The following is a 27,500-nucleotide window of genomic DNA, read 5'->3' on the forward strand; positions in this document are numbered from 1 at the left end:
CAAATAAAACCAGATCTTGGAGTTATTTCTCTGAAGGCGTACCACAACACCACATATTCATATCAAATTATGTCATAATTATGTTTACATATCAACACCTGTCTATCTGTCTATTTAGTTATTTTGCTGTTGCTGTCTTTCAAGCTCTGATACTATGTCAGTTATAAAGTTTTTTTTTTGTTTGTTTGTTTTCTCAGAGCCAGCAAACATTTTCATGATAACGTTAAAGAGACAGTATACCAAAATACCAAAAATTTCCTCTTTTTGAAGCATGTTTTATAGGCTGGAAAAACTGGTAGCATCTGGTATATTCTTCAATTTAGGGACAAATAAACACACCTGTCGTTCTGCTAGCCACCTAGACTTAGGACTATACACAGGAAAAAAGCTCTCACAGCATGGTGAAAGTTTTAGTTTGTTGAAATGTGGTCAGTTTATGAGGCCATGGGCTGCACTATTTAAACAAGCATGCGAACAAGGCTTTTATCTGTGTTTGGGTTTATGTAGGTCACGTTTTTGCATGCCTCCCCTGAAGGTTGACTGCCAGTTTTCCACCAGTTCTCATTAATACTGCAATAACATATTATATACTTTTATATACTATTACACTTCTTTTTTTCACAAACTCATTTTAATAGTGTTTGGTGAACTTTCTCATTGATTTAGGTCCACTCTGAGTAGCTTATCAGAGGGATTTCTAAAAAACAATGAAGCATATTTAGACCCTGACAATTTTTCCACTGCCACCTATTCTCTCTTCTGCTGATCGGTCTGTCTGCATGTTTGCCATTATGTCTTGGATTAGAAATATTCATACCACTGCTTGGTTGAATTTCCCATTGTCATGTGCTCTTTAGAACATGTAATAACCATAAGTTATTTGCACACCTATGAAGTAGCTTCAGGTTCTTGGCCATATCACACTTGTATATTAATTCGCCGAACTCATCAGACAATGAGAGATGGAACTAACAACCATCCATTTAGAACTAATAATGTCAGTTTGTCCTGCAAGTTGAGCAATGAGTTGATATGTGGCAGAAAGAAGTATTTCTACAAACAAGACAGTTTTAGTGATTAAAGCGTTTAAATTATAACAGCAAATGAACACAACCCAAATGGCAACAGTGGTATAAGCGGGATAATGGACTCCACAAGGTTCGGTTCACAGCTCCAGTGGCGCGTCGGGCCATATTACCACCTCGAACGTGCATTTATTTATGTGAACCAGATAGATAGATAAACCAAAGAACCAAGGAACCAAACCAAAGAATCAAATGCTGTGTCGTCCATTAGCCCAAGGTTACGTAGCCTACATTATTTCAGTTGCAGCCTATTAGGGGAGTGAGTCATTCACACTCACTGACACAGAGACATGGAATATGCCTTCTAATAGCTGAATGTGCAGGAATCCAGAAATAAATCAATGTGTAAATTCTTTTTTTTTTTTTTCGTCCTCAGGTTATTACCCCAACAAAGCTATGCCTTCTGCCGGAGTGTTGCCATGGCTTCAAGGCCTCATGTGTAACCTTGACAACCCCTGTGTTAACAGCCCCACACCTGGAGAGACCCCTGGACAAGTCAACAATTTCAACTCCTCCATGTATGTTCTTTCCCAGTCATGATATATTCTCACCTTGCACGTTCTGCCCATGGAGCTGTGACTAAATAACCTCATCCACGATGCAGAGCCTCTCATTTGTCATGACTTAAAACTCTGTCTTGCCTTCATGGATCTCATTTGTTGTTAAAGATTTAAGCTGGGTAGGTTTGGAAAGGTCACCCAGTTACATCCATGTATTAGTTTTCTTCACTTATCCTGTCTTATGTCTGCTGCAGAATTGCGGGGATGTTAATCGAACTGCAGACACTACTGTCCGCCGGACTCTCCCCAGCGAAGGTCAAACAGCTATCGGACGATCTTGGCCAGTGGTCTTCCATTCTTGAAAATGGTACGATGCACAACATAATGACATATAATTTCATATTACTCATTGCTGTCAGAGGAAATTGTCACAACAGTGTCTCCTTGAAATGTAGTCAAGGACACTGATGATGTTTACTTAGGATACTAAAAAAACAAGCTGAGTTTTTATTTATTTAAGATTATTATATGATTAATATATATATATATATATATATATATATATGTGTGTGTGTGTGTGTGTGTGTGTGTGTGTGTGTGTGTGAGTGTGTGATTTATTATAAGAGAACACAAAGCATCTTCCATTAAATTGAATGGTTTCTGTAACCTCAGTCATTTTTTACATAGTATGCTGGTCTTCATTGTTGATATTGTTGATGAACACAACCCATGTCACACCCAATCCTGATCAGACAGCCAAGTTCATCACTTGTCATTTTACAAATTATATAAACACCCCCTAATCTTCATATTTGGGTGGGAGCCCAATATTCTGTAGGACATGCTGACAAAAAAAGATTCTTCATGGTAATTTACCAGACAACTGCCCCATGACCGAGCATGATTTTCCTCTCATCTTTACAACTTGTGTCTGTGTGGCAGTCTAATCTTAGAGAGAGTCTCATTTGCAAATAGCCACACAAGAGAGCCTAAACATTGTCACCATTGAGGCCATCAACGAAGCCAATTACAAGACAAGGGGGAGGGGAGAGAGCGAACTGAGCATCTGAGGGTCACGCTGCTAACATACAAGATTAAATCCATCAAAAGATCTAAGGCCCTGTGTAATTAACGCAAAACTGAATCAGCCAGCGCGAGAGGGAAAGGTCATTAGACAAACCAGACCAGAGATGCGGTGATATCAAAGCCCAGGAACGCAAAAGGTGAGCCTGCCGGCATGGTCTATCCAAGTAATTAAAAGGAATAAGAAGTGGGGACTTTAATCGTCTCCACAAACGGGAGAGTTCAGCAGAGGGACAATTTTTCTCAGGCCCTGACCCTAACATGTGGCTCAGTGGGTACTTACTATCAGTGGGCACCTGCTAGGACTTCTTTGTTGTCGTTGATTGGGGGCCTCACAGGTACAGTAGATGCTAATGCCCCAAAGTAGTGACTGGAGTGGTCATTTCAAAATGGAGATCAATAAATACATTATAGGACTGTTTGATAAGATGGTGGCCAGTATGCCATTTGCAGATTCATAGAAACACTTTAATGATGGTTTTGAAATCGGCCTACTAAATAAATTGTGGTCCTGATATCCACTGGAGTTAGCATGCAAACAAGCTAGTTCTGGACCAGCTGTCTTGCAATACCACTTTGTATAATGTATGACACTTTATTAAATAATGTGCAAGTCAATGGGAAGAGTGCCATGGAGGAAAAACTGCTCCAGAATTACACATAGTACACAAACTCCTAAGCATTCCAGAACTTTATAGGAATGTACTGGATATAAGTATAAGTATATATACTCTTTTGATCCTGTGAGGGAAATTTGGTCTCTGCATTCATCCCAATCGGTGAATTAGTGAAAGACACTCAGCACAAACTAATCCCGACGCAGTGAGCTGCCTGCTACATCGGCGCTCGGGGAGCAGTGCCTTGCTCAAGGGTCCTTGAATTTCCCCTTGGGGATCAATAAAGTATCTATCTATCTATCTATCTATCTATCTATCTAGATATCTATCTAGATATCTATCTATCTATCTATCTAGATATCTATCTATCTATCTACTTCAGCCGTTCCTACTGGTCAGGGTTCAAACCGGCAACTCTCCGGTTACAAGTCCGAAGCCCTAACCAGTAGGCCACGGTTGCCCCAAATGTCTCACGTCAAAATGGGAAACTGTATCGTAGTGAGAGTCTGCTCTCTTCACAACCCCAGCTTCTGTCTCCTCCAGTGCTATCAGAATAAGACCATGACATCAACATGGATTTGGCAGAGAGCCTAAAGTATGGTCGGGGGCATAGAGAGACTGCTCAACACTCAATTGGATTTCATGCTTGTCTATAAGATAACAGCATTCCCAGGGAAAGATGATGAGCATTTAATTAGGCATAAATGGTCATTAGTAGCCTAATACATGTCCACCGTACAGACCGCTCTAGACCCCCTCTTACACACTCAAACCCTCACAGATTGGTGATTACTCTGGCAAGATGTCTTTGGTTGTATTCAGCCGACCATATGGTCATAAACTGTTAAATTACATAACCGTATGGCTGTCAGCCAGAAATGCTCAGTTTAAAGGAGCTACAGTATGTGGAACTCTCTAGGCTTTGAGATGACTTGGGGCGTAACACTATTCCATTTATACTGTACGTTTGACCCCCAAAGTCCAGTTCGTTTGACCAGTGATCGCTCCGAACTGTACCCGGGCACGGCACACTGATCTATGCCCGGGTCAGCTTGAGGAGGTGGACTCGGGCACGGTACAGTTGGGCATTATGATCGCCCCTATGCAAAGATTCTAGAGCACAGCAGCTCAACCCTGCCCGGGTAGTGTGACTGCTGACCAAGAACAGAAGAGGACCGTACTCCAGCACGGTACAAGTGAACCTTGCCCAGTGTGAGCATGCCCTTAAATGCAACCACTTGCACTGTATTTCAGTACAGTACTGCAGTGTCCACATGAGGTATTACAAGGGAGCCAGTCAGGCACTAGCTGGTTTGCATGCTAACTTTTGTGTATCTATCTGGACAATACAGAGCATAGGCATTTTCAACATTACTTCACAAGGATGTTTTTTTTTTGCTATTTGCTATTCTCAACTAGAGAACTCCACATAAGACATTTATTCCTTGAATCTTTTTACATAATGTGAAATGGGTTGTCTTGTTTAAGTAGATTGGATTAATAGTCAGGGTATTCATTTGAGCCCTTTATGCTCGTCCTGAAATTCATTTCAGAGACCAGGTCGTTTCCTTGCAAAATATGAAAGCAAAGATGAGGGAAAGTAGAAAGAATGTTGATAATGAATTTAGCCTTTGTAAAGTGAAAGCTTGTTTTTGATCTAATTTGTTTGCCTTCCATCATGTGATAGGTCAACCGGTTCCTCTGAGAAGTCTTCTGCGAGACGATGAAAGTTTCACTGTGTTTTTGCAAGAAGAGCTCGGCGTTCCAGCTTCTGCAGCCCAGAGGTTAATGAAGACAGGTGTACGCATCAACACGGTGAGTCATCGAGTCACACGCTTATATCATCTTTGTTCTGGAATCAGAGACAAGAATAACATCATCGGTGAGTTGCACAGTTTTGAAAACGAACGTTAAGGGTTGTTTTAGGACATGTTTGAGTAGCCTACAGTATGCCTGTTGGCAGCCACCCTGAGCAGTCAAAGGCGATTCAAAACGAGTCAGAAAAGTCAAGACAGGACCAATCGTCAAAATTCCGGTGTCCACCACTCTAGTTAATCCAAAACAAACCAGAAATGGGACTCAAAGTGCTAAAAACCGGAATTTTCCTTTAAATAAAAAATATATTGTGTATTAGCCACATTGTGTATAAACCGCAGGACAGTGTTTTATGCAAGTAAAAAAAAAAAAGCAAAACCATATTAATACCATATTAACTGCCCTGTGTATTAACCTCATAGCTGAAGAAATTTTGCAACATCAATGTATAAACCTCGGGGTAACACTTTATTTTAATGTGTCACTGTTACAGTGTACCTACCCAATTAGGTACAGTGGTACAACCTGTGTAACAACATGTACTATCAGGTACTATCATTGTACTTGCATTATGTATTTGTGGGTACCTACATATAGTTGTTACATTGTAATACTGAGTGCTTTTACAAAACTTTGCCAATTTGTCTACATTTTCATCAGAGGCAAAGAGCTGACCTGAGACCTGCTGGATGGGGTAAATCTGGTCATGATAGATTTGATATACAAATCATTCTTAGCTCCAGTCAAGGCCTCATTGTCTTCAGTGTACATGTAACAGCTGTGCTGCTACAACCTTGTTTCTCTTTGATACAGTGGAATAAACCTATTAAGTGTACCAGTTAATTACTTACATGTACATATGACATGTATGTTGTGTCTTCGATGTCTTGGAACAGGTCTACTAATTCACATGTACTGTGTGGTGTAACAGCAGACACGTTTCAACACATCAATTACAGGATGCATGACATCATTGACAGGATGTATATAATATGTACATGTAAGTACTTAACTGGTACACTTTATTTTAATGGGTTTATTCCACTGTATCAAAAGAGTAATAAATGTGTACCAACACAGTTGATACATGTACTACAGTATGTAGGGTAATGGCAGACATGTTCCAAGACACCAATGACACAACATACATGTAATATGTTATTGTAAGTATTTAACTGGTACACTTCATAGGTTTATTCCACTGTATCAAAGAGTAACAAGGTTGTAGCAGCACAGCTGTTACATGTACACTGAAGACAATGAGGCCTTGACTGGAGCTAAGAATGGTTTGTATATCAAATCTATCATGACCAGATTTACCCTATCCAGCAGGTCTCAGGTCAGCTCTTTGCCTCTGATGAAAATTTAGGCAAATTGGCAAAGTTTTGTAAAAGCACTCAGTATTACAATGTAACAACTATATGTAGGTACCCACAAATACATAATGCAAGTACAATGATAGTACCTGATAGTACATGTTGTTACACAGGTTGTACCACTGTACCTAATTAGGTAGGTACACTGTAACAGCGACACATTAAAATAAAGTGTTACCAACCTCGGATAATAGATTAAATTATGTTTATGTAAATAGAGGATCATTACCCAGCTCATGTTAAGGACAGGAGACATAATTCCATGAACAGACAAAACACTTTAAAAACAAAAACAAAACATCACACATCAAACAGAAATAAATCATGTTTATTAAAACCATGTTATAGCCATATTGGAGATTGCAGTGTGCGGGCAACTACTCTTCTTTCCTTGATAGCCATAATGTATGCCCACAATAAACACTGTAAATGTATGGAATTAAGTAAACAGTGTTTGCTTGGCTTATCTGTGACCTTTAACACAGTGAACTTTGACATTCTCCTCTCTACATTATCTGAGCTAGCAATGTCTGGGACAGCTCTTAATTAGTTTGCATCCTACCTCAAAGGACATTCATTTAGTATATGATATCTCATGACCTCACCACAGGTGTACCTCAGGGATCCGTACTTGGACCCCTTCAGTTCTCCGTTGATACCACTTCCCTAGGCGAGATTATTTGCTCCCATGGACTTGCCTGTTGCTGTTATTTGGATGATACTCAACTTTACCTGTATTTCCCACCTGATGACTATTATTTCTGCTTGGATTTCTTCATGCTTAAGGGACATTTCAATCTGGATGAAGATCAACACCTTCAACTCAGTCTCTCCAAAACTGAACTTCTGGCATTCCCAGCTAATACAGCTTGGATCTTTTTCAATGATCCTTGCGGAAATGTCATGTAACTTGGGTCACAACTGATGACTTGTCATGTCAGTTTATCCTATAGAATATTGGGAAGATCAAACTTTATCTAACACAATATGCCACACAACTTCTTATGCTGACCAGTTGCCATGGTTCTCTCCAAACTGGACTATTACAATGCATGGTTAGCTAACCTACCTGTTTCTATAGTGACACCATTACTGATGATTCAAAATGCAGCTGCACGTCTGGTCTTCAATCGACCAAAGAAGACACATGCATCTCATCTCTTAGCTACTCTTCATTGCCTTCCTGTAGCAGCCAGAATTATACTCAACTCAGAATTATACTCACTCTGGCCTGTTGGACACTGACTGGATCTTCATCTTGCTATCTTAATTCCATGATCCTGCTCAATAGCCCCTCTCACCCACTGCAAACTTTTGATGAGCGTCTACTACTGTATGTAGGCCTTCCATCAACACTAAGTGGTCACATTCAAGACTGTAAGATAAAAACAGCCTCAAACTAAGTCCTTCATTTGCCAGAATGGTGAAGACTGTGTATATATTTGATAAAAAAGTTAAATCCTTGTCCTTAATAAAAGTTAAATAAGGAAGAAATAAGGAAGGAGGTATAGGCAGCTGGAAAATGTGTATCCAGGAGAAAAATGAAAAAAAAAAAACAAATACTGTTATAGTTTTTATATATTTTTGACAGCAAGCAGGCAATGTCTGTATGAGAGAATTAATTGGATAAGAGGCTTTTTAGACAAATAAAGAAAATCATTTGTGACAGACAAGACTGACACTTCCTTCAAATGCTTCCCCCCCTCTCCACACACACACACACACACACACACACACACACACACACACACACACACACACACACACACAGACACACACACACTGGGGATCCTGTGTCCATGCTGTCTGTAACGCTGCATATATGAAGCCCTCCTCTCGTTTGCTTCTTCAGGTCCCACAACTCTCGACAGAGCAGGACCTGAGGTCAGTGCTGTGTGAGGGCCGAGCGCTCGAGCGGTACCTTGAGTTTGGCTCAGATGCCGAGCGGGACGCCTTCCAGAACGTCAGCTGCTCCCTCAGCCCTGCCCAGCTGCGACAGACTCAGGAGGCTTTCCAGCGTAACCTTGACCCCAGGAAGCTGCTCCGCAATGTGAGTTATCAGGCTGCGTGTGTCCATGGTCCATGAGTGGCTGCGTGCACATCCCTTCAAGGCCAGGTGCAGGAGAAGGGGCATCAAGGTAAAGCGAAGAGAAAGATAATGTACGCACACTGGAGTAGCCCCCAAAACTTTAATTAAAAAACAGCAACGTTTCGACCCGACAGGGACTTCTTCAGGCTAAACATTGCTGTTTTTTGATTAAAGTTTGGGAGCTACTCCGGTGAGCAAACATTCTTTTTGGCTTTACCTGTCCATATCTGGGCCTTGGAATCAGAAACCTATCCAAATGGTTTGTTTTCAGTTCCAAGAAATTTGTCTTAAGTTAAAGGGATTTAAAAGGGAGATGAAATACAAAGGCAATTTGCCACCAAAGAGAAAAAAATATATAGATCATGAAATATGGGAACAGATTTATCATTTTAAAATTTGATAAATTAGTAAGTATGTGGTTCCTAGTAAATCATCTCTGACGTAGAAATGGTTTTTACAGCATATAGCTGATTAGACCAGAGGTGCGTTCTAATTTGGCAAACAGCGCCGAACGTACATGGTGAATATGTTTTCTCTGAAAAGTTAAATTTGAAAGATTGTGTATATCCCATCTTAAAGGGATCCCTTCGTCTAGCTCCACTGTAGGTCATGGAGAACAACCCCCTTAAACAGTTTGCAAGTGTTTACAAATGTTTGTTGAGAACTCAAGGCAAACAGGAAACTCTTTGCAAACGTTCGCAACCGTTTGCTTATGATGCTTATGCTTGAACTAGGCAAAGATTATAGGCACAGACTGGGGCCAGATCAGAGGTAGAACAGGGCCAGATGAGAGTCAAATTAGTGTCTGGATCAGGACAAGTGCTTGGTAGCGTAGTGGTTAAGGAGCAGGGCTAGCATACAGTAGCCAGTAAAGTTGTGGGTTCAATTCCTGGCTGCCACCTTAGTGCCCTTGAGTAAAGGCACTTTACCTGTTGCTACAGCGGAGTCTGGCCATTGTAATAACAGATGTGTGTAAGTCGCTTTGTATAAGCATCAGCCAAATAAAAAATAACAAAAATCCTGCTCCCAATCTGCTGATATCTCCTCCTGCTGATAGGTTCCCCTTCTGATGTTGTTTGTTGTTTGTTCTCCCTGGGGCTAACTGCTTTGAATTCATGTTCAATGACATTTACATTCAGATTCATACAAAAAGACATTAGTCAGCAAGACAATGGATACTACAAACTACACTTCTTAAATCCAAACAATTGTATTCCGGACAGGTTCTCTCTCTCTCTCACACAGGCAAATAAGGAACCATGAAAAACACTGCGCTAAAACATATAATCTCAGGCACTCTATATTTGAATACAATAGCGGGTTATTTTGGAATTAGGACACAGTGAACAGGTTCCCTGTGGGAATACCCAAGATGCATCTCCCTCAGGTAAAGGATGTGTAATGCTAAACTCAGCAGATGCTGCTGTTAAGACAGACAGCCCTGACTAGAGTGCCCTGGCCTGAAGTGATATGTCTGCCCCTTGATCTAATATGAAATCATTTGAATAATGAGCCTGTCATTGTGTCTTAATTAAGAAGATCTTGTGACATGTAAATCAGGGGCATTTTCATATCAGATAAGAACTTGGAACAAAGTGGAGGACATCATCGTGTTCCGAGAGGAGATGGGAAACAATAATGGGTCATGTCTCCGACATTACCTCAGTGAGTTTGTATCTGGTGTGTGTGTGTGTGTGTGTGTGTGTGTGAGAGAGAGAGTGAGAGAGAGAGAGAGAGAGAGAGATAGATAGTGTGTGTGCATGCCTTCTGCCTCTCTGTGTGTGTGTGTGTGTGTGTGTGTGTGTGTGTGTGTGTGTGTGGGTGGGTGAGTGTGTGTATACATGCATACTGTAGCTATATTTACAGGCCATCTTAATATCAAACATTCTATGACAGGCCCCATCTCAGACACTATGATCTCTGCATTTGTCAGACATCCAAACATCTTGCTTTGACCTTAGAGGGGTGCCTAAGAACATGTTGAAAGTCAGTTACGAATGTTTCTTGTTACCAAATCTCTAACAGCTAACCATAAGCAGTTGACTTACTCACTGTTGTCATTTGCATCCTGGATACTCACATTCATAATTTATGTTATTGTATGAAATGACAAGGCAATAGCCCCCATTTTTCTTGACAGTATTACAGGGGAGTTGTATGAGTCCTCAGCTGTTTGTGCCGTTACATATTTGTCATTCTCCTCCACATCTCTCTCTCTATGGCAAACATTTAGATTGTGAAAATTATGGAAACACATCAGACCCTCGGGTATTACAGTAATTTCCTGTATATTACCCGCATTGTAGGACAGTGTTTTATGCAAGTTGAGAAAACAAAACCATATTAATACCATATTAACTGCCCCCATGTATTAACCTCATAGGAATCATAGCTGAAGAAATTTAGCAAAATCAATATATAAACCTCGGCCAATAGTTGGGAAATTACGGTAGGTCTGTACCTGCACTGAATGCGCTCTTACTGGCCAGAGAGGAGTGGCAGTGACTCTTCAGAGGAGTCTTTGTTGTTGGTTCGAGCCTGGCTCCTCCTGACCCCGCCAATGTGTCCTTTGGCAAGGCTATTCGCCATGCTCCATGCGCTCGGAGAAATTGAATACAGTACATGCCGTCCATTTACTGTAGCGCCAAGAGTCTACACTGCACTTCAGTATGTGCAGTATGACGAATGCTGGGTTGGAAGAGGATTTTTCCTTTTTTGGCTGTTGTGGAAGCACCCTCGGAGTGCTATTTGCATCTGTGGGTCTTCTGGGACACGGGGAAGAGTGACCGGGGCAAAGCTAAGTTTGTTAATCCGAAACTTTCATCTCCATGCCTCTCGTGTGTACTCTGGTGACTTGTGAGGATGGTGTGTGTGTGTGTGTGTGTGTGTGTGTGTGTGTGTGTGTGTGTGTGTGTGTGTGTGTGTGTGTGTGTGTGTAAGAGCAAGGAATTTCTGTGTTTTTACTTTGAGAGATAGTACATAAGACAACCAGTGTCATAAATAGATAATGAAGGCAGTACAAGTTCAGAGAGAGAAAGGAATATGGAGGGGAGAGAGGAGTAGAGAGAAAGAGGGGTGGAGAGAGAGTTGAAGACGACGGAGAGAGATGGAGATGGGGGGAGAGAGAAGTAGAGAGAAAGAGGGGTGGAGAGAGATTTGAAGACGACGGAGAGAGATGGAGATGGGGGGATAGAGAAGTATAGAGAAAGAGGGGTGGAGAGAGTTAAAGAGTTAAACAGCTGTGGTTGGTTCTGGAGTGGTGGACTGATGTTGAGATGAAGTGCATTTGGAGTGCAAAAGCTTGTTTGGTTTTAAAATCTAGACTAGCTGCACCTACTGTACTGCAGTACAGCCTAAAGCTGCGGGCAATGGCAATGGGACATCGTTGTTCTTAGACTACATTCACACATGGTTTCTTTTTCTGACAAGAGAAGTTGTTCAGACCGCTTTTTCAGTTTAAAAAAAAATTCTGCCATCGTATTTGTTCCAAAAAACAAGCCGGAATCGTCTTAAACGACAGGTCTCGGTTATCCGCTTGTGATTGGTCAACTGTCAAAAAACAGCTGAGAAAAATATGCCTAGTTTGAACGTGTCCTTTGGATGAATGAAATGCATATGTTATCACTAAGAGCATAGTTGAATATTGGGGTGGACATGTCTCCCTTGAAGTATAGTATGATTACGGCCTCGCCCAGTTCACCCAAATGGCTGTATACTGGGTATGACATTGGTTTACAATATGTACATTGTTATTTCTCTGTCACAGTGACACAATTGAAGCCACAATTTTATCTGTATCTATTAATGTGCAATAACATTCATCAGATGTTTTCACAGTACTAAAATGTCTTTTGAATAGCAAGTGTTATAAATGAGTGGTGTAGTCTAGTTAGCTGCAGTGGATATACTGTGATGTAGTAGTTAGCTGTAGTGGGTATACTGTGATCAACCCCAAATGTTAATGTCTATCCTTGGCTATTCATACCGGGTTCATACCGCATTAGGGTCCAAGTGCCCATGGAAACCTGGGTTCATACCGCACTTAAGGGTCATTCACACCAAGAACGATAACAATAACGGTAACTATAAACAAATATCGGTCTTGTTAATATGAATGACGCCGTTCACACATAAACTATAATGATAACGACATGAAGAACGATATCGTTGGGGATCACTTTCAGAGTGATTTTGAGAATGATAAAAAGCTAATAGCCAATCAGAACCCATTAAATGTTAGCCATCACATTCATTAACACAAGGAGAGACTATGTTTATCGTTATCGTTATCATTCTGGTGTGAATGGCCCTTTAGGGTCCAAGTGCCCATGGGAACCCAGGTTCATACCGCACGGGTCCAAGTGCACAGGGTTCAAGTCAGTCTTTGGTCTTGAGACTCGGGTTCCACTTGCTTCCTGTCACTCTCTTTGTCGTCCTGTCTAATAGACAAGCCCCAAAATATATTTGAAACAAAATACTTTTTGCAAACACCGCGCTCTCCCGTTTTCTGTGGGTGCGTGTTCCAGGAAATGTACAGAAAATCAAAGATTGGTCGCACTCCAAGAAATTCTTCTTATCTCGCTGGTTTATTTTCACTGGCAACAGGGTAAGTAAACACAATACTTCCAAATAGCTATTATGTATGTACACAATACTTCCAAAAAACTGGAACCCTTCTGCTGCCTCCAGCCCGTCTTAACATTTCCAGACACTCTCCTTGGCTTGGCGATGATGAAACAGGCCATCTTCCACTCCTCGCCGCTTAGTAAGTGATTTATCCTCTGTATTCCGCAGACTGACAATGACTTGTCATGCTAATAATAAAATATGGCGGTGCCCACACGTCAATGACACACTTAAGCCCAATGTTGTAGGACCCCTGGTTACAATTAGAGCTTCTCTTTATATCGCCATTAGGGCACTAGGCTGTCATTGAGACGAGCAGGTGCTGAAGGATTGAGGGGGACGGCGGCGACCATTGTGTGTGTGTGTGTGTGTGTGTGTGTGTGTGTGTGTGTGTGTGTGTGTGTGTGTGTGTGTGTGTGTATGGAGAGTGTAGGCATCTCACTTACGTCTCCTCTAAAGCACTTTAGCTCAGTGAGCGTGTGAAGTACCCAGGGTCTAGTATCACCTCTTAATGCAAATCATGCCCGCCCCACCCCACACACACACACACACACACACACACCATCACCACACCTACACACACCACCTAACAGCGTTGTCCTTTTCAGTGTATTAGCACTTAAAGCCTGCCCCCCCACCTCCACTGGTGGTGAATTGGTGAGGGGAGAGGGGGGGGGGGGGGGGGTCCATGGTGTCTATTGGGTCCACTTTCGCCTCCTTGTGCCTTGATGCCAAGGGCAAAATTGGGCCCAAATGAATGCACTCAGGATGCAGTGAGAGTGGAGAGAGGCAGAGGGTAAGGAATGAGGGTGGGTGGGTTTGTGGTTTCGGAGGAGAAATTGCTGGGCTAAAATTTGTCTGCAAATGACATCTCCTTGAGTTTGTAGAAAAGACTCCTCTCTTTAGGTTTTTTTTCTTTCCTCATCAGCGACTTGGGAATTCTCCTTCCTTGACAAACTCTTCTTGGTCCTTTTTTTCTCCCCCCCCCCCCCCCCCCTACCCCCCAACCCACCCCACCCCCTCTATTCAGGAAATGTTATAAAGTATTTTAGTTTTCTCAAGGTTAGAGTAAGCTCATTTCTTTGCCATATACGTCTCTTTAAGCTTGACACAAAGGCACTGGTGGCTTCAAAACGTGTTATTTCACCCACCTCGGGTCCTTGTTCAGCCCTATGTGTTTCAGTACGAGTAATGACCTTGGAAGTAAATACTTCAAATTGTCTTTACAATGCAAATGTAGCTGAAGGCCTGTGTGAATTTGCTATCTTGCATATAGATAAACTTACCATTCCTAAAAAGGACCCCGTCCAGTTAGAAACAGTTGTATGGTGCACTTTTATATAATTATTTACAATGAATGTAGTCATTTAGCACACATTCACACACTCATATTTTATTTTCTGAGTCCAAACAACTGTAAACAAATGTTGGTGAATGCTCTCAAACAGCTTTTCATCAATGGTTGTGTTTAAACAGTTTGGATTGTCCACAAAAATGTTCATAGAAAATGTGTTTGCTTATCCTACTCCTCCAGTTTACCTAGACACTACTTACACTGAGGGGTCTTTCATGATCATGTTTAGCACTAGACTCGTAGGCAGTGCGTTTCAATAGACTGGCAAACATCAAGTTGATTTATCAAACATCTGGCTAAACAATATGTTGGTGCTTTAACTTTGAAAGACCTCCATGGCGAGCCATTTAATGTTAATGCTTAAACTTCAAATCTTTGCAGCGCAAATGTAAACCCTAAATTTGACTTGCCACTTCCTCTTCCTCTTCCTCTTCCTCTTCATCTTCCTCTTCTTCCTCTCACAGCTCCCCACAGCGCTGGGCCTGAACCCTGCAGAGAGTGTCGAGCTCTACAGCCAAATGGTGACAGACGTGGCTCCTCTGGTAGACCAGGTTTGTCTCACCCCCCATCAGTCCCTCCCTCCCACTCACTCGCTCTCTCACTCGTGTGGTGGAGTGTGTTTGAATTTGAATGTCGGCCCAATAAAGGCGAGATATCACATTTCAGAGGCGAGACACCTGCTCCCAATTACAGGCCATTTCCCAGTCTCAACCGAGGCTGTATGAAAATGAGGCTGGAATTGGATCAAATGAGCCCCAATATGAAGCGCCGGTGTTTTGATGTACAATATAGTTGCTGCCATGGTGTTGTTATTGTCTCAGAGAAGAGATTATGTGGTGGTATTATGTTGTTGTTCATGTTGTTGTCGATATATATATATATATATATATATATATATATATATATATATATATATATATATATATATATCGCTGTTACAGTGGTACAACCTGTGTAACAACATGTACTATCAGGTACTATCATTGTACTTGCATTATGTATTTGTGGGTACCTACATATAGTTGTTACATTGTAATACTGAGTGCTTTTACAAAACTTTGCCAATTTGCCTAAATTTTCATCAGAGGCAAAGAGCTGACCTGAGACCTGCTGGATGGGGTAAATCTGGTCATGATAGATTTGATATACAAAGCATTCTTAGCTCCAGTCAAGGCCTCATTGTCTTCAGTGTACATGTAACAGCTGTGCTGCTACAACCTTGTTACTCGTTGATACAGTGGAATAAACCTATTAAGTGTATTAACCAGTTAATTACTTACATGTACATATGACATGTATGTTATGTCTTCGATGTCTTGGAACAGGTCTACTAATTCACTACATAGTACATATATCAACTGTGTTGGTACACACTTATTGCTCTTTGATACAGTGGCATAAACCCATTAAAATGAGGTGTACCAGTTAAGTACTTACAATTACATATTACATGTATGTTGTGTCATTGGTGTCTTGGAACATGTCTGCCATTACCCTACATACTGTAGTACATGTATCAACTGTGTTGGTACACATTTATTACTCTTTTGATACAGTGGAATAAACCCATTAAAATAAAGTCTACCAATTAAGTACTTACATCTACATATATACATCCTGTCAATGATGTTATGCATCCTGTAATTGATGTGTTGAAACGTGTCTGCTGTTACACCACACAGTAAATGTGAATTAGTAGACCTGTTCCAAGACAAGACCTGTTCCAGTTTATTCCACTGTATCAAAGAGTAGCAAGGTTGTAGCAGCACAGCTGTTACATGTACACTGAAGACAATGAGGCCTTAACTGGAGCTAAGCATGCTTTGTATATCAAATCTATCATGACCCGATTTACCCCATCCAGCAGGTCTCAGGTCAGCTCTTTGCCTCTGATGAAAATTTAGGCAAGTTTTGTAAAAGCACTCAGTATTACAATGTAACAACTATATGTAGGTACCCACAAATACATTATGCAAGTACAATGATAGTACCTGATAGTACATGTTGTTACACAGGTTGTACCACTGTACCTAATTAGGTAAGTACACTGTAACAGTGCAATAAAGTGTTACCTAATTATTATTATTTTTTTTTTCATTTTTTATCCACAATATTGGCTCAGGCCAACTTTTCTCATCTGTTCCTCGTTGGTGGAACACGCTACCAGTTCCTACTAGAGCAGAGACATCCCTCTCCATCTCCAAAAAACCCTGCTTTTCAGAGAATATCTCCTCTCGTAGCACTACGTACAACCAGCCTTTTAATTCTAGCACTTATCATCTGACCAACTGGCACTTAACTGTATAAAAACAGCACTCACTGATGCACTTTTCTTATTGTACTCTACCTTTTAAATTGTTTTAAATTGCTCTAGAATTGTCTAGAACTGTTTACAATGTTGTAAGTAAATAAAATGTCAGCCAAATGTAATGCAATGCAATGTAATCCAACAGATGCTGAGGACTCAGAGGACTCTGCTAAGTGTGACTGATGGTGTAGACTTTGGAAATAACACCTTCGGCGGCCTAATTGCACTGCTGTGTGGGCCAAGCCCTGACTCCAACTCCACCAAGTCCACTCAAGCCAGGTCCAGTTCATGGCCGATGAATGAGCGGAAGGACAGCAGTAGCCAGCAGCCAACTCAGAGAAATGCTAGTAAGTCTAAGTTCAGAAAAGTGCACACGGATGTCATGGGGAAAGTAGTAGCGTAGTGGTTAAGGAGCTGGGCTAGCATGTAGTAGCCTGTAAAGTTGTGGGTTCAATTCCCGGCTTCCACCATTGTGCCCCTGAGAAAGGCGATGGACGATGGCCCTTGTGATATGACTACTGTAAGTTGCTTTAGATAGAAGCGTCTGCCAATGGTTAAACTTTATATCCATACCAAGGATATGGTTCAGAGCCAGGGTAGCTGTATTATGTGTATGCTACATAAACATTGAAACTGGGATTTAAGTTAATGTGGAATTGTGTAAGTATCATATTATTCATAGACACTGTTTTCCACACATTGACACGATGTGTCACACTATGTTCAATTATAGTTACAATGTAGCAAGGGCAATGCAATGTAATAAGAAGGGTTACAGATTGATATGTATTAAATGATAGCGATAAGCTGTATTGATTTGACTTATTTTTTCTGACGTATTTGTCCAAGCCAATACCCGTTGGGTCTCTCTATCAGATACTTTTGGCCTGTGGCTGTCTGTGTCACTTTAACACTGCGATAAATCTTTGATTCAGGTCAGCGTTTTAATCCTGACAAGATAAAAGCATTGGATCTGACATGTCTCAGACCTACCCTACGCCCAGACATCCCCAAACTTCACCGAATTGCACAAGACAATCAGAAATTAATCGACACAAGGCCCTGTTTCCTGCATCAGTCACATTCATCACATAACCCCTCCTCCCTCCATTAACAAAAGCCCCACAGATATGTAAGGAATCATGATCGTGGGCGGTTGTCGCGATCACAGAGCCATTGTTGTGGGAAATGGGAAATCGCGGTGCAGCGTGTTTTTTGTGTGTGTGGAGCGCGGATGTAGCCACTGCCCCTGGGAAATCATTCGACTGGAGTGGACTCGAATCAAGCCATTAAATATGTAGACAGCTTCTGGAGCCTCTGTTTTCATAATGGTCATTTTGGGATGCAGTGGAGCTTTAAGCCTTCTCTCAGTCAAGAGGGAGCAAAGAGGCAGCAGGTGCTTAGATATTCATTGTTTTTTGGTCGCAGTGTCTCTCTCTCTCTCTTTCACTCTCTCTCTCTCTCTCTCTCTCTCTCTCTCTCTGTGTGCGTGTTTCAGAAAGACACTAAAGCTGAAACAGCAGTTGTCGGTGTGGTAATTTAAATTAAAATGTAAAAAGAAAAAGTGTATCTTTTGGCTAATGTCCACCGTCACTGTTTTAAAGGTATAATTTCAGTCATCAAGATGCTGTATATAAAAACATTTGTCTCAACCCAGTCAATTTGCAGTATAATGAGTTAAATTATATTGTAGTGAGTACTAGTTTGTAGTACTGAGTTTATTACAAGTTTATTACACATGCACATGGAGTGTTCGTAGTGCACCATAACCGATTTAAAAAAAGCACTGATCTCTTGACAGAAATCTCATGGGAGAGTTGAGCCAGAGTGTGCATGATCTATCATCTCACTTTGATACATTTTTCAGATGCACTTTTCCACTCTCCTCTATATAATGCATGCATACAACAGACTGGCACCTCTAGTTTGTGCAGTTGAAGTGTGATGTGGGAGACTCCAATATGAAAACGTTCAGCTAACGAGTGTCATAAAATGTTTTAGGCTCATGCAATACATTCTAACTGATCAGGGATAAAAGGAATACATTTTCACCATGCAGACACATGAAGCACGATATGCTTTGAATCTGGTCAAACCAAATTTGTGTTAAAAATACAGAAAGTTTTTTTTTTCATTATTGACGCTAGCTTTCTGCACCTCTGCAATCCTCAACTGAAAACAGACCTGTTCAGTGACTCATATAATATATACATTTATCTGTGTGGTGACTCATCATATAATATATATTTATCTGTGTGGTGACTCATCATATAATATATATTTATCTGTGTGGTGACTCATCATATAATATATACATTTATCTGTGTGGTGATGTGGTGAGAATTAAAAATGACGTGGAAGCAAAACAGAACTGAGATGTGTTAAGAAAGGTAACACTCCCAAGGTGTATTACAAACCGGCTCGGAGGAGAACATGAACCAAGTTTCCTCTGTTTAAAGCAACACCAAAGAACTTTCCCTCTGTCGCACGCACGCTATTTGTTTATACAGCACCGGTTTTGCAAATAAAAATGTCCACAGACAAGGTAGAATATGTTGCATGATTTATGAAAGTACAATGTATTGCGACATCAAACGCAAGTCAAATTTGTAGTTTCTTATGTCTCATTCCATCAAACTACAGATCCGCTACCCGATCTGGCAAACTTACATACAGTAGTGCGGTTATAGCCGATAGAGGGCTGCGAAGCGAATGCAGAAGTGCCGTTCACCCTGTTACAAGTTGATGAACCACTGAAACGATTTTGGAAACATTATTTTAAGGTACAAAAAACTCTTTGGTGTTACTTTCAAGTCACCTCACGACTCTCGTATGTCACTGCCTTTTATCCTGTTAGTAGGCTCTTTGTCTGCTCCAGTGGAAAAGTTCAGACAACCATGTGTCTGTGTTTGCACACTGTGGATCAGGGTTTGCATATTCAACATGTCTCATACACGTGTTTTAACACTGCATTTTGGTCGTTGCTTTTACCTTACCGAAAGCCTACGTTATCCTCCTTCTGTTGCCTGCAGCCTACTTTCAAAACTCCAAAGCTGCTATCAGATTTTGTTCCAAGGACACAAGTTGCCTATTCGAGTGTATCAACAACACTCAATAACAGTTTATGTGATGTGTTAATCAATTCAATTCCCAACAATTTGACAACAGCTAGTTCTGGAGTAGGCTATTATTCAACTAGCCCGCTTGCTTGCGAGACTCAGTGGCTGCGTAGTCTGCACCCCTTTCCTTATTTGGGTTTTGGGTTGCTAGGTTTTAGCCTGACAAAAGGGTTGAAATTGAAAGTAAGTGATTGTGCATGTGTAGGGTGTATTTCTTACACAATCTGGCAACCTGAGAGATGTCAGACTAACACAAAAAAATGAATGGATCAGAGATTTTAAAATGAAGGTTGATGGCCATGCAAATTACGGGAGTTTTCGGGAGAAATAACAAAACGGGAGGGCGCCGGGGGATGACCTTGAAATACAGGAGAAACCCGGGAAAAACGGGAGTGTTGGCAGGTATGATCTGGATGCGCGCCAAATCTGGTGTGGAATCATGGGCGAAATCTTGAGTTGAACATTGAGTACATCACTTCATCATACTCTATAACAGCTTCATTTTTCATGATGATATGATTATTGGGAGGAGTTGCATTGGCCGGTTTTGATTACTGTGGAGTCTGTGGGGGCTTACAACACCACCCATCCTCCTCGTCCGTATTTTAAGTGAGATAGAGGTCAAAAGATTGAAACTTATTCTTATGATAACGGAGTCTCATACACTACGCAGACGAGTGCTTCTTCGATCATTTTATCTCATGTATTGTTTTCGGGGAGCCTCTCTGTCTCTATTATGTTTGAACATCACCTGATGAATGCCTAATATCCTGGCCCAGAAGTATTTCAATGCAAATCAGAATCATTTCATTCTGATTTATCTGCGGCAGGCATCGTTTGCCCGCCACATTATTCCAGCTTTCGTCTCAACAACACTGTATTCAAGCGATGCAAGACTGATTTCTCCCGTAATGTTTCAGAGAGTAATCCCAGTGCTGAGTCGACACTTGGTTTTGTTTCAGTCTGACAGTCTGTTATTGGCACGACTAGCATTAAGCTGTCAAGTGTGATTCCCCCCCCCCCCCCCCCACACACACACACACTCTCCGACTCCTATAAACGTCCTGTCTATCATTGTTTCTTGTCGTTTTGTGATGGCGGTGTCATGTTTTTAAACAACACTGTTTTGCTTCTGCTTCACGCTATTCTCTCAAGGTTGTTCCGCATGATGCAGCATCATTGTTGTCAATGTTTGTTTTGCATTCTGTACAGTTTGTTATAATGGGCCTGTTTTATTTATGTTTTTGGTGAGCCACTATGACTGATGTCTTCATGACAGATTAAAGATGTTATGTCAAAGCAAGGAAGATTCCTTCCTTTAACTGATTTGGACCTACAGGGATACTCTCTGTGCATATGTTATAATAAACATCATATATGATTTATAGAGTATATATATACTGTATATATTGTTTTTAGAAGTAGTAAGTGTATGGGCTAACGAAAAACAAACTGCAGGGGTGAAAGTGACCTCTGTGCTTATTATTCCGCTCACCCATCTGTCGCTATGTGTATGTGTGTTTGCATGTTGAATAAGCAGTGAATTGTAAAAATTATTTTCACAGACAGACTCTCTCTCTTTCACACACACACACACACACACACACACACACACACACACAAAGGCTATTTGAATACCCAGCAATGTTTTTTGTATGATGGAGTGTGTGCAGGTCTTGTATTTGTGTGCACGCGCGCGTGTGTGTGTGTGTGTGCATGTGTGTGTGTGTGTGTGTGTGACTGTGTGTGTGTGTGTGTGTGTGTGTGTGTGTGTGTGGTTGTCTCCAGGAGTCAGCCCAAGCTGATTAAATTCAGCAGGTAGTACATGGGGCTGACTCCGGGCACCAGGCAATTATTTGGCGGCGCTGCCCCTGTGCAAAAATATGGATTTAGTTCCCCGATGCCGGCATTGTGCGACAAAATGGACCCTCTTTGTTACGTGGAGTCCTGAGAGAGAGAGGCGGGTTTGGAAAAAGAGGTGGAGAGGGTAGGGAAGGAAGGTGATAAGGAGAGAGTGATAAAAGAAGAGGCGAGGAGAAAGAGAGAGATTTTAGTGAAAGTGGTGATAATGACAATAACAATGACGAGAGTGAGAGAGAGAGAGAGAGAGAGAGAGAGAGAGAGAAAGAGACAAAGGGATAAAAAGAGAAAGGCACACCCAAATAGATTTATGGATGGATGGATGGATGAACACATAGAAGTATATAGTAAATGGAAAAAGATAAGTGGATGATAGCTAGATGAAGACAAAGAGAGAGTTTGTGGGGTGAAATATGCACTTCATTGAACTATAAAGGCGCTTTGCTCTGATTAATTGTGTTTATTGAATAATAAGCTGTTTACTGATGTATTTAAACTGCCAAGGGAGGCGGACCCTGGTGAATGGAATGTGAGGCCCATCTGTGGGCTTCATGCTACAACAGCTGGCCTGGATGATATCCATGAGGGACAAACGTAATAGCAGTCTGCTAGCAAGCAACCTCGCCCCTTAGTCCAGGGCCACTCTCTCCTACTCACATCTCTCCCATTCCTGGACATTTGTCCTTCTACCAAAGTCATGCACGTGGATATAAGAATACCTATATGCGTTAATTGCTTTAAATCACCCCTATAGTGGGATGTACCAAATTGACCATGGGGTTAATTTGTCCGCTACTTTACCCATGCTCAAAAGCCTGGGTGTATTATTTCAGAGGAGGCTTTGTCATTTTTAATAACTCCAATTTTAATCTAGGTGGTTAGCACTGTGTGAAGGGCCTGAACTACTGTAGGTTGCTTAGCATGTGAGCTCTTTCTCTGCCATAACATTCTGTAAAGTGTTTTTCCTCCTGAGCCCTTTAGTTCTGATGTACAGTGAAGGAGCCCGGGGTTTTCATTTCTTCTGCTTGGGTGATCTCGAGTGCAACGTCTTACCCTTATCCTCAGAGCTATTGCACTGTCAAGACATGACAACTGCCCTTGCTTAAAAGGCTAAATGTATGGGTTTTAAATGGACACTTCTATACATGTCCAGCACTGGGAGGTCATTCATTTGTGTGTGTGTGTGTGTGTGTGTGTGTGTGTGTGTGTGTGTGTGTCTGTGTGTCTGTGTGTGTGAGATCATCCATGCTTTAAGAGGAAAGCACAGCGAAAGTAGCTGTGATCATATTTTATGTGATCAAGATGCACCGTGTGATCAAGATGCATGTCTGTTGCACCAACACAACGTGCCCCCCCCCCCCCCCCCCCCCCCCTCCCCCATGCATGTAGACTATTCATATCTCAATCCGCATAGTTGCACTCCATCTGGTGTTAAAGGTTGTGGCTGGAAAAACACCAGATTTTACACATTAAAGGAGCCAGTTGAGTCACCAAAACGTTGGGCAGACAACACAGCAACGTTATGCATGGACTAAAGCTACATTTTGTGACATGGGGGAGCATTACAGTGAGTAATCCACCAGTGTTTGTGCTGGGGATTTTGCTCATGGTATTAAATCAGCTAATTGATATTAATTGAATTAATTTCTCATTTTCTGTTTTTTCGACTTTGCACTTTTCCATTCATAATAATTGAGGTCCTTTGTGTCTTTGAAATATTTTTTGTTCTCATAGATGTGCCTATGATAATGCAATACTCATGGGCTGCCACAAGTATGTTGCTGACAACAGAGAGAGAGATAGAGAGAGAGAGAGAGAGAGAGAGAGAGAGAGAGAGAGTGGAATATTTAACTATTATTGTATGTTTTTCTGAGATGGAAGGTTGACCTCAAATGGATCTAGCTCAGATGGCTGGTGGCAGGTGTACAGAGTCAGAAACAGACCACATGGCAGTCGGATCCGGGCCGGATCTGGCACGGATCTGTTTAGTTGACTCCTCTGACTTCCCCACAAGCGTTAGAGCGAGTGTTGCATGTCTGCAGTCAGTGGGCGTCTGGATGTTGATTGATCTGCGGAAACGTTTCAAAATGAAGCCCTGCAGGTCACATTACCACCACCAGCACAGCAGACAAGCTTTTTGCCCGAGTCCGCACCTCCCCCTCATGTGTCCGAGTGCCTCGGACGGAAAACTCGAAGGGAGAGTCAGAGCCGCCACTCACCCTCCTCATTGCAAATGTCACTTCAGGGGAAGGAGCTGCGATAATGTGTTACTCAAAACTCCTGTGGCTGTCAAGAGCGCCGACTTTCTCCCTCTGCCAACCCATTTTCATCCCCTCCAGTTATTGTTCCCCTCTCTCGGCCCCTCGTTGGTACAACTCAATTCCAAGTGGATTAGAAAGGAACACTTTTGAAGTGTTGATGATGATGATGATGATGATGTGGCTGTCAGATGAAAACTTGTTACTTTTTTTTTTTCCCACTCCAAGGTGAGTTTTGCCAGACGCTCATCGGCACGTTGGAGGGCTCGCCCCGCCTGCGGCCCTTGTGGAGCGCGATCAGGCCGATCATACAGGGGAAGGTGCTCTACACACCTGACACACAAGCGACCAGGCAACTCATGGCACAGGTGAGATGATGACTCGGTGGCACACTGCAAAAAATCCTAGAATTCAAAATCTAAGTGAGATAAATAAGCTTAAATCAAGTAAATATGTACTTATTTTCTAATATTTTCTCATTACAAGGCATCTTTGCACTTGATTTAAGTTTTTTTGCCTTGTACAAAGTGAAAATCTTCTTGTTCTATTGGCAAATCTTGCCAGATTCGTGAGACTTGCCCCATGTTTTTTTTTTTGGGGGGGGTACCCAGACAAAAAGTTTACGAACCACTGAGTTAACACCACTTAGACAAGGCTAACTGGTCTAACCAACTTCCAGTGAATTATGCTAAGCTAGGCTAATAGTGTCAGACTGTGAAGAGAAGTGTGTGTTTCATCCTCATACCTTACTAACTAGAGCAGACGACTGCAAATAAGATAACTTTCAAAAAAGTTTTAGTATTATTATATTGAATGGTGAATATCGTACGATGTGTGTGAACTTGTGAATGTGTCACTGCCCCCATCAGCTAATTTCTGAATAGGAGTTTCCGTATAATTTCTAATTCTCGACCACGACGGGATTTGTCCCTCTTCCAACCCCACGGTCCATTATGTCGTGCTGGAAAAAATGACATCAGGTTTGCAGACGTTCGGTTTCTGCTTTCACTGCTGCAGAAGTTTCTAGATGCAAACTGAAAGCCCCTCATTAAGAGGCACATATCGTCAGGGTATAAATAAGGATAATAAAAGCACAGAGTAGAATGTGTGACACTTTATGAACCTCCTCTCAACAACACAACAACATGTAAGAGAGAGAGAGAGAGAGAGAGAGAGAGCGAGAGAGAGAGAGAGAGGAAGAACAGAAAGACGATAAAGGGGAGAGGGAGAGAGGAAGTAAAAATCGAGAGAGAGAGAGAGAACGGGGGAAGAGAGATGAAGATGGAGGAAAGAGAGAATAGAGAGGCGACCCAGAAGGGGAGATCAAAATAATGCATGATGAAATATTCACATTACTGCAATTGGCCAGACAAACAACACAAATTTGAAGTCTGTTTCCATGCATAGACACGTGTGTTCCTGTGCACATGTACGCACACACACACACACACATACACACACACATGCACACACACACACACACACACACACACACACACACACACACACACACACACACACACACACACGCACATGCACATACACACATACACACACACACACACACACACACACACAGACACACACAAAAGCATACACACACACTGTTCTAAAGCATCCAGATGGCAATAATGAACAGTCGTTCTGCAGAGTTCATCCCTTCATTCCCTTCGTGTGTGAGGTGCACACTACGTCTTCATCTGGCTGCCAAGATTAGTGTTTACATCTTAACGTCTCATACTGCCCCCATCTTTTATGGAATGTGGAGTATGAATTGATTTTTGGCGGACATTACACATGGCACCTTTAACAAGCCTAACCCAGTAGAGCATCCTACACAATACTGGTTTAAAGACCATTTTTATTCCTTTCTTCTAGTTGTTTTTGAACCTCACCTTTTGGTTTCAGTGGCATCGTAGAGTTAGAAGAGTAGAAGAAACCTTGTTTGTTTTAGAGTCTGAAGACCCTCTATCTATACCTGGCAATCTTCGAATAACAGCACCCTATGGAGAAGGTGGAATTCGTAGCACCAGAAAGAGAATAATGCACATTTCTATTCCCAGGAATTCCTTAATATTCCCAGGACTTCCTTTATTCCAAGGAATCCTTTTCAGACAAGGACAATGGTTTCGGCAATCCTTTTGTAAAGTAAACGACTGCCATCAAATGCATTCTTGCGTTGATTACTATCCACACCAATGTCATAGAGAGTGTCTATCTCCATGTCACATAACCTCTATGGCTTTCAGTCATACATTGTAGGTAGTCCGTGGACCTTCGCTGCCTGAATTGGATGATGTTCTCTCCAGGTGTCATAGAATGAGCTGAAAACAATCACAATGTTTCTTGGTGTACAAAAACAACACATTACTATACAGCTTTTCTAGGAACCCCAAGCTATTTTACTGTGAAGAGGAGGACCACCACCCATTAACACCCAAGTGGGTGATGCACGGCAGTCATTATGCTCCAGAATGCTCACAACTCACACCACACAACGTGTGAAAATAGTGCTATTCTCAACTTGGTGATCTGTACTTTGTTTTGAGTAGAATAGTACAATTAGACACAAGGCAAACCTATTACGTAACAACAGGACTCTTTTTTTTATTATTATTATATTTTTTGGGGGGTTTTTATGCCTTTAATGAGAGGACAGTGGAGATTGACAGGAAGCAAGTGGGAGAGAGAGTTGGGGTGGGTACCGGAAAGGACCACGGGGCGGGAATCGAACCCGTGTCGCCGGCGTACAGTGCACGTGCCCCAGCCAGTTGCGCCCCAGCTGGGGCCAACAACAGTATTCTTGAGTCAATTCCTCTATACAATGTTCCAGGAAGTACATTTACATTAAAATAAAACATTTGTCTTAGTTTATTATTGAAGTAGAGTGTTCTAGTAACACAATTTTTCAACACAATTTTTGAAGTCAGAAAGCCAATTGGGGTTCATAGGTATTTGGGGGTCAAATGTGTTTTTTGAAGCTGTTGTGATGGACAGCCTATATGTTGAAAGGCTCCTTTATGGGCAATGCAGACATCTGTCTGGCCTAACCTTCACTATGTTTTTGCTTTGATGTGTTTCTTGCAATTGCCATTGATGTGAATATGAAAGACGAAGGCGACCTTCAAAGTAATTAAGAACACGTTGTGCTCTCTGTTCTCTGCAGGCAAATGGCACGTTCGATGCCCTGGCCAGGCTGAAGGCACTGGGAGAGGCCTGGGCGGAGAATGAGCCAAGAATCTGGGACTTCTTTCAAAATGGCAGTCAAATCAATAGATTAAGGGTAAGTCGGTGACAGTGATTCGGTAGTGGTAGTTGTATATGGTGATGGCAATAATTGGTAGTGTTAGTGGTAGTTCTATGATCATTACAATTGTTGTGTTTTTTTGTTGATGGTGGTTGCTGTTGTT

At 41.7% G+C, this 27,500-nt stretch overlaps 1 protein-coding gene across 1 annotated transcript in view; it reads left to right on the top strand.

The window, feature by feature from the left end:
* LOC121689698 (phospholipid-transporting ATPase ABCA1) overlaps positions 1-27,500 on the top strand; it is a 219,180-nt gene that overhangs the window by 35,736 nt on the left and 155,944 nt on the right. Inside the window, exons 6-13 of the mRNA XM_042069737.1 lie at positions 1,462-1,603; positions 1,840-1,952; positions 4,973-5,100; positions 8,329-8,526; positions 15,010-15,096; positions 16,999-17,200; positions 24,319-24,458; positions 27,257-27,373. Of these exons, the coding sequence (XP_041925671.1) occupies positions 1,462-1,603; positions 1,840-1,952; positions 4,973-5,100; positions 8,329-8,526; positions 15,010-15,096; positions 16,999-17,200; positions 24,319-24,458; positions 27,257-27,373 (1,127 nt within the window). The remainder of the gene's footprint in view (positions 1-1,461; positions 1,604-1,839; positions 1,953-4,972; positions 5,101-8,328; positions 8,527-15,009; positions 15,097-16,998; positions 17,201-24,318; positions 24,459-27,256; positions 27,374-27,500) is intronic.

The sequence above is a fragment of the Alosa sapidissima genome, chromosome 18 (assembly GCF_018492685.1).
Source record: "Alosa sapidissima isolate fAloSap1 chromosome 18, fAloSap1.pri, whole genome shotgun sequence".
In the NCBI taxonomy this organism is placed as follows: domain Eukaryota; kingdom Metazoa; phylum Chordata; class Actinopteri; order Clupeiformes; family Clupeidae; genus Alosa; species Alosa sapidissima.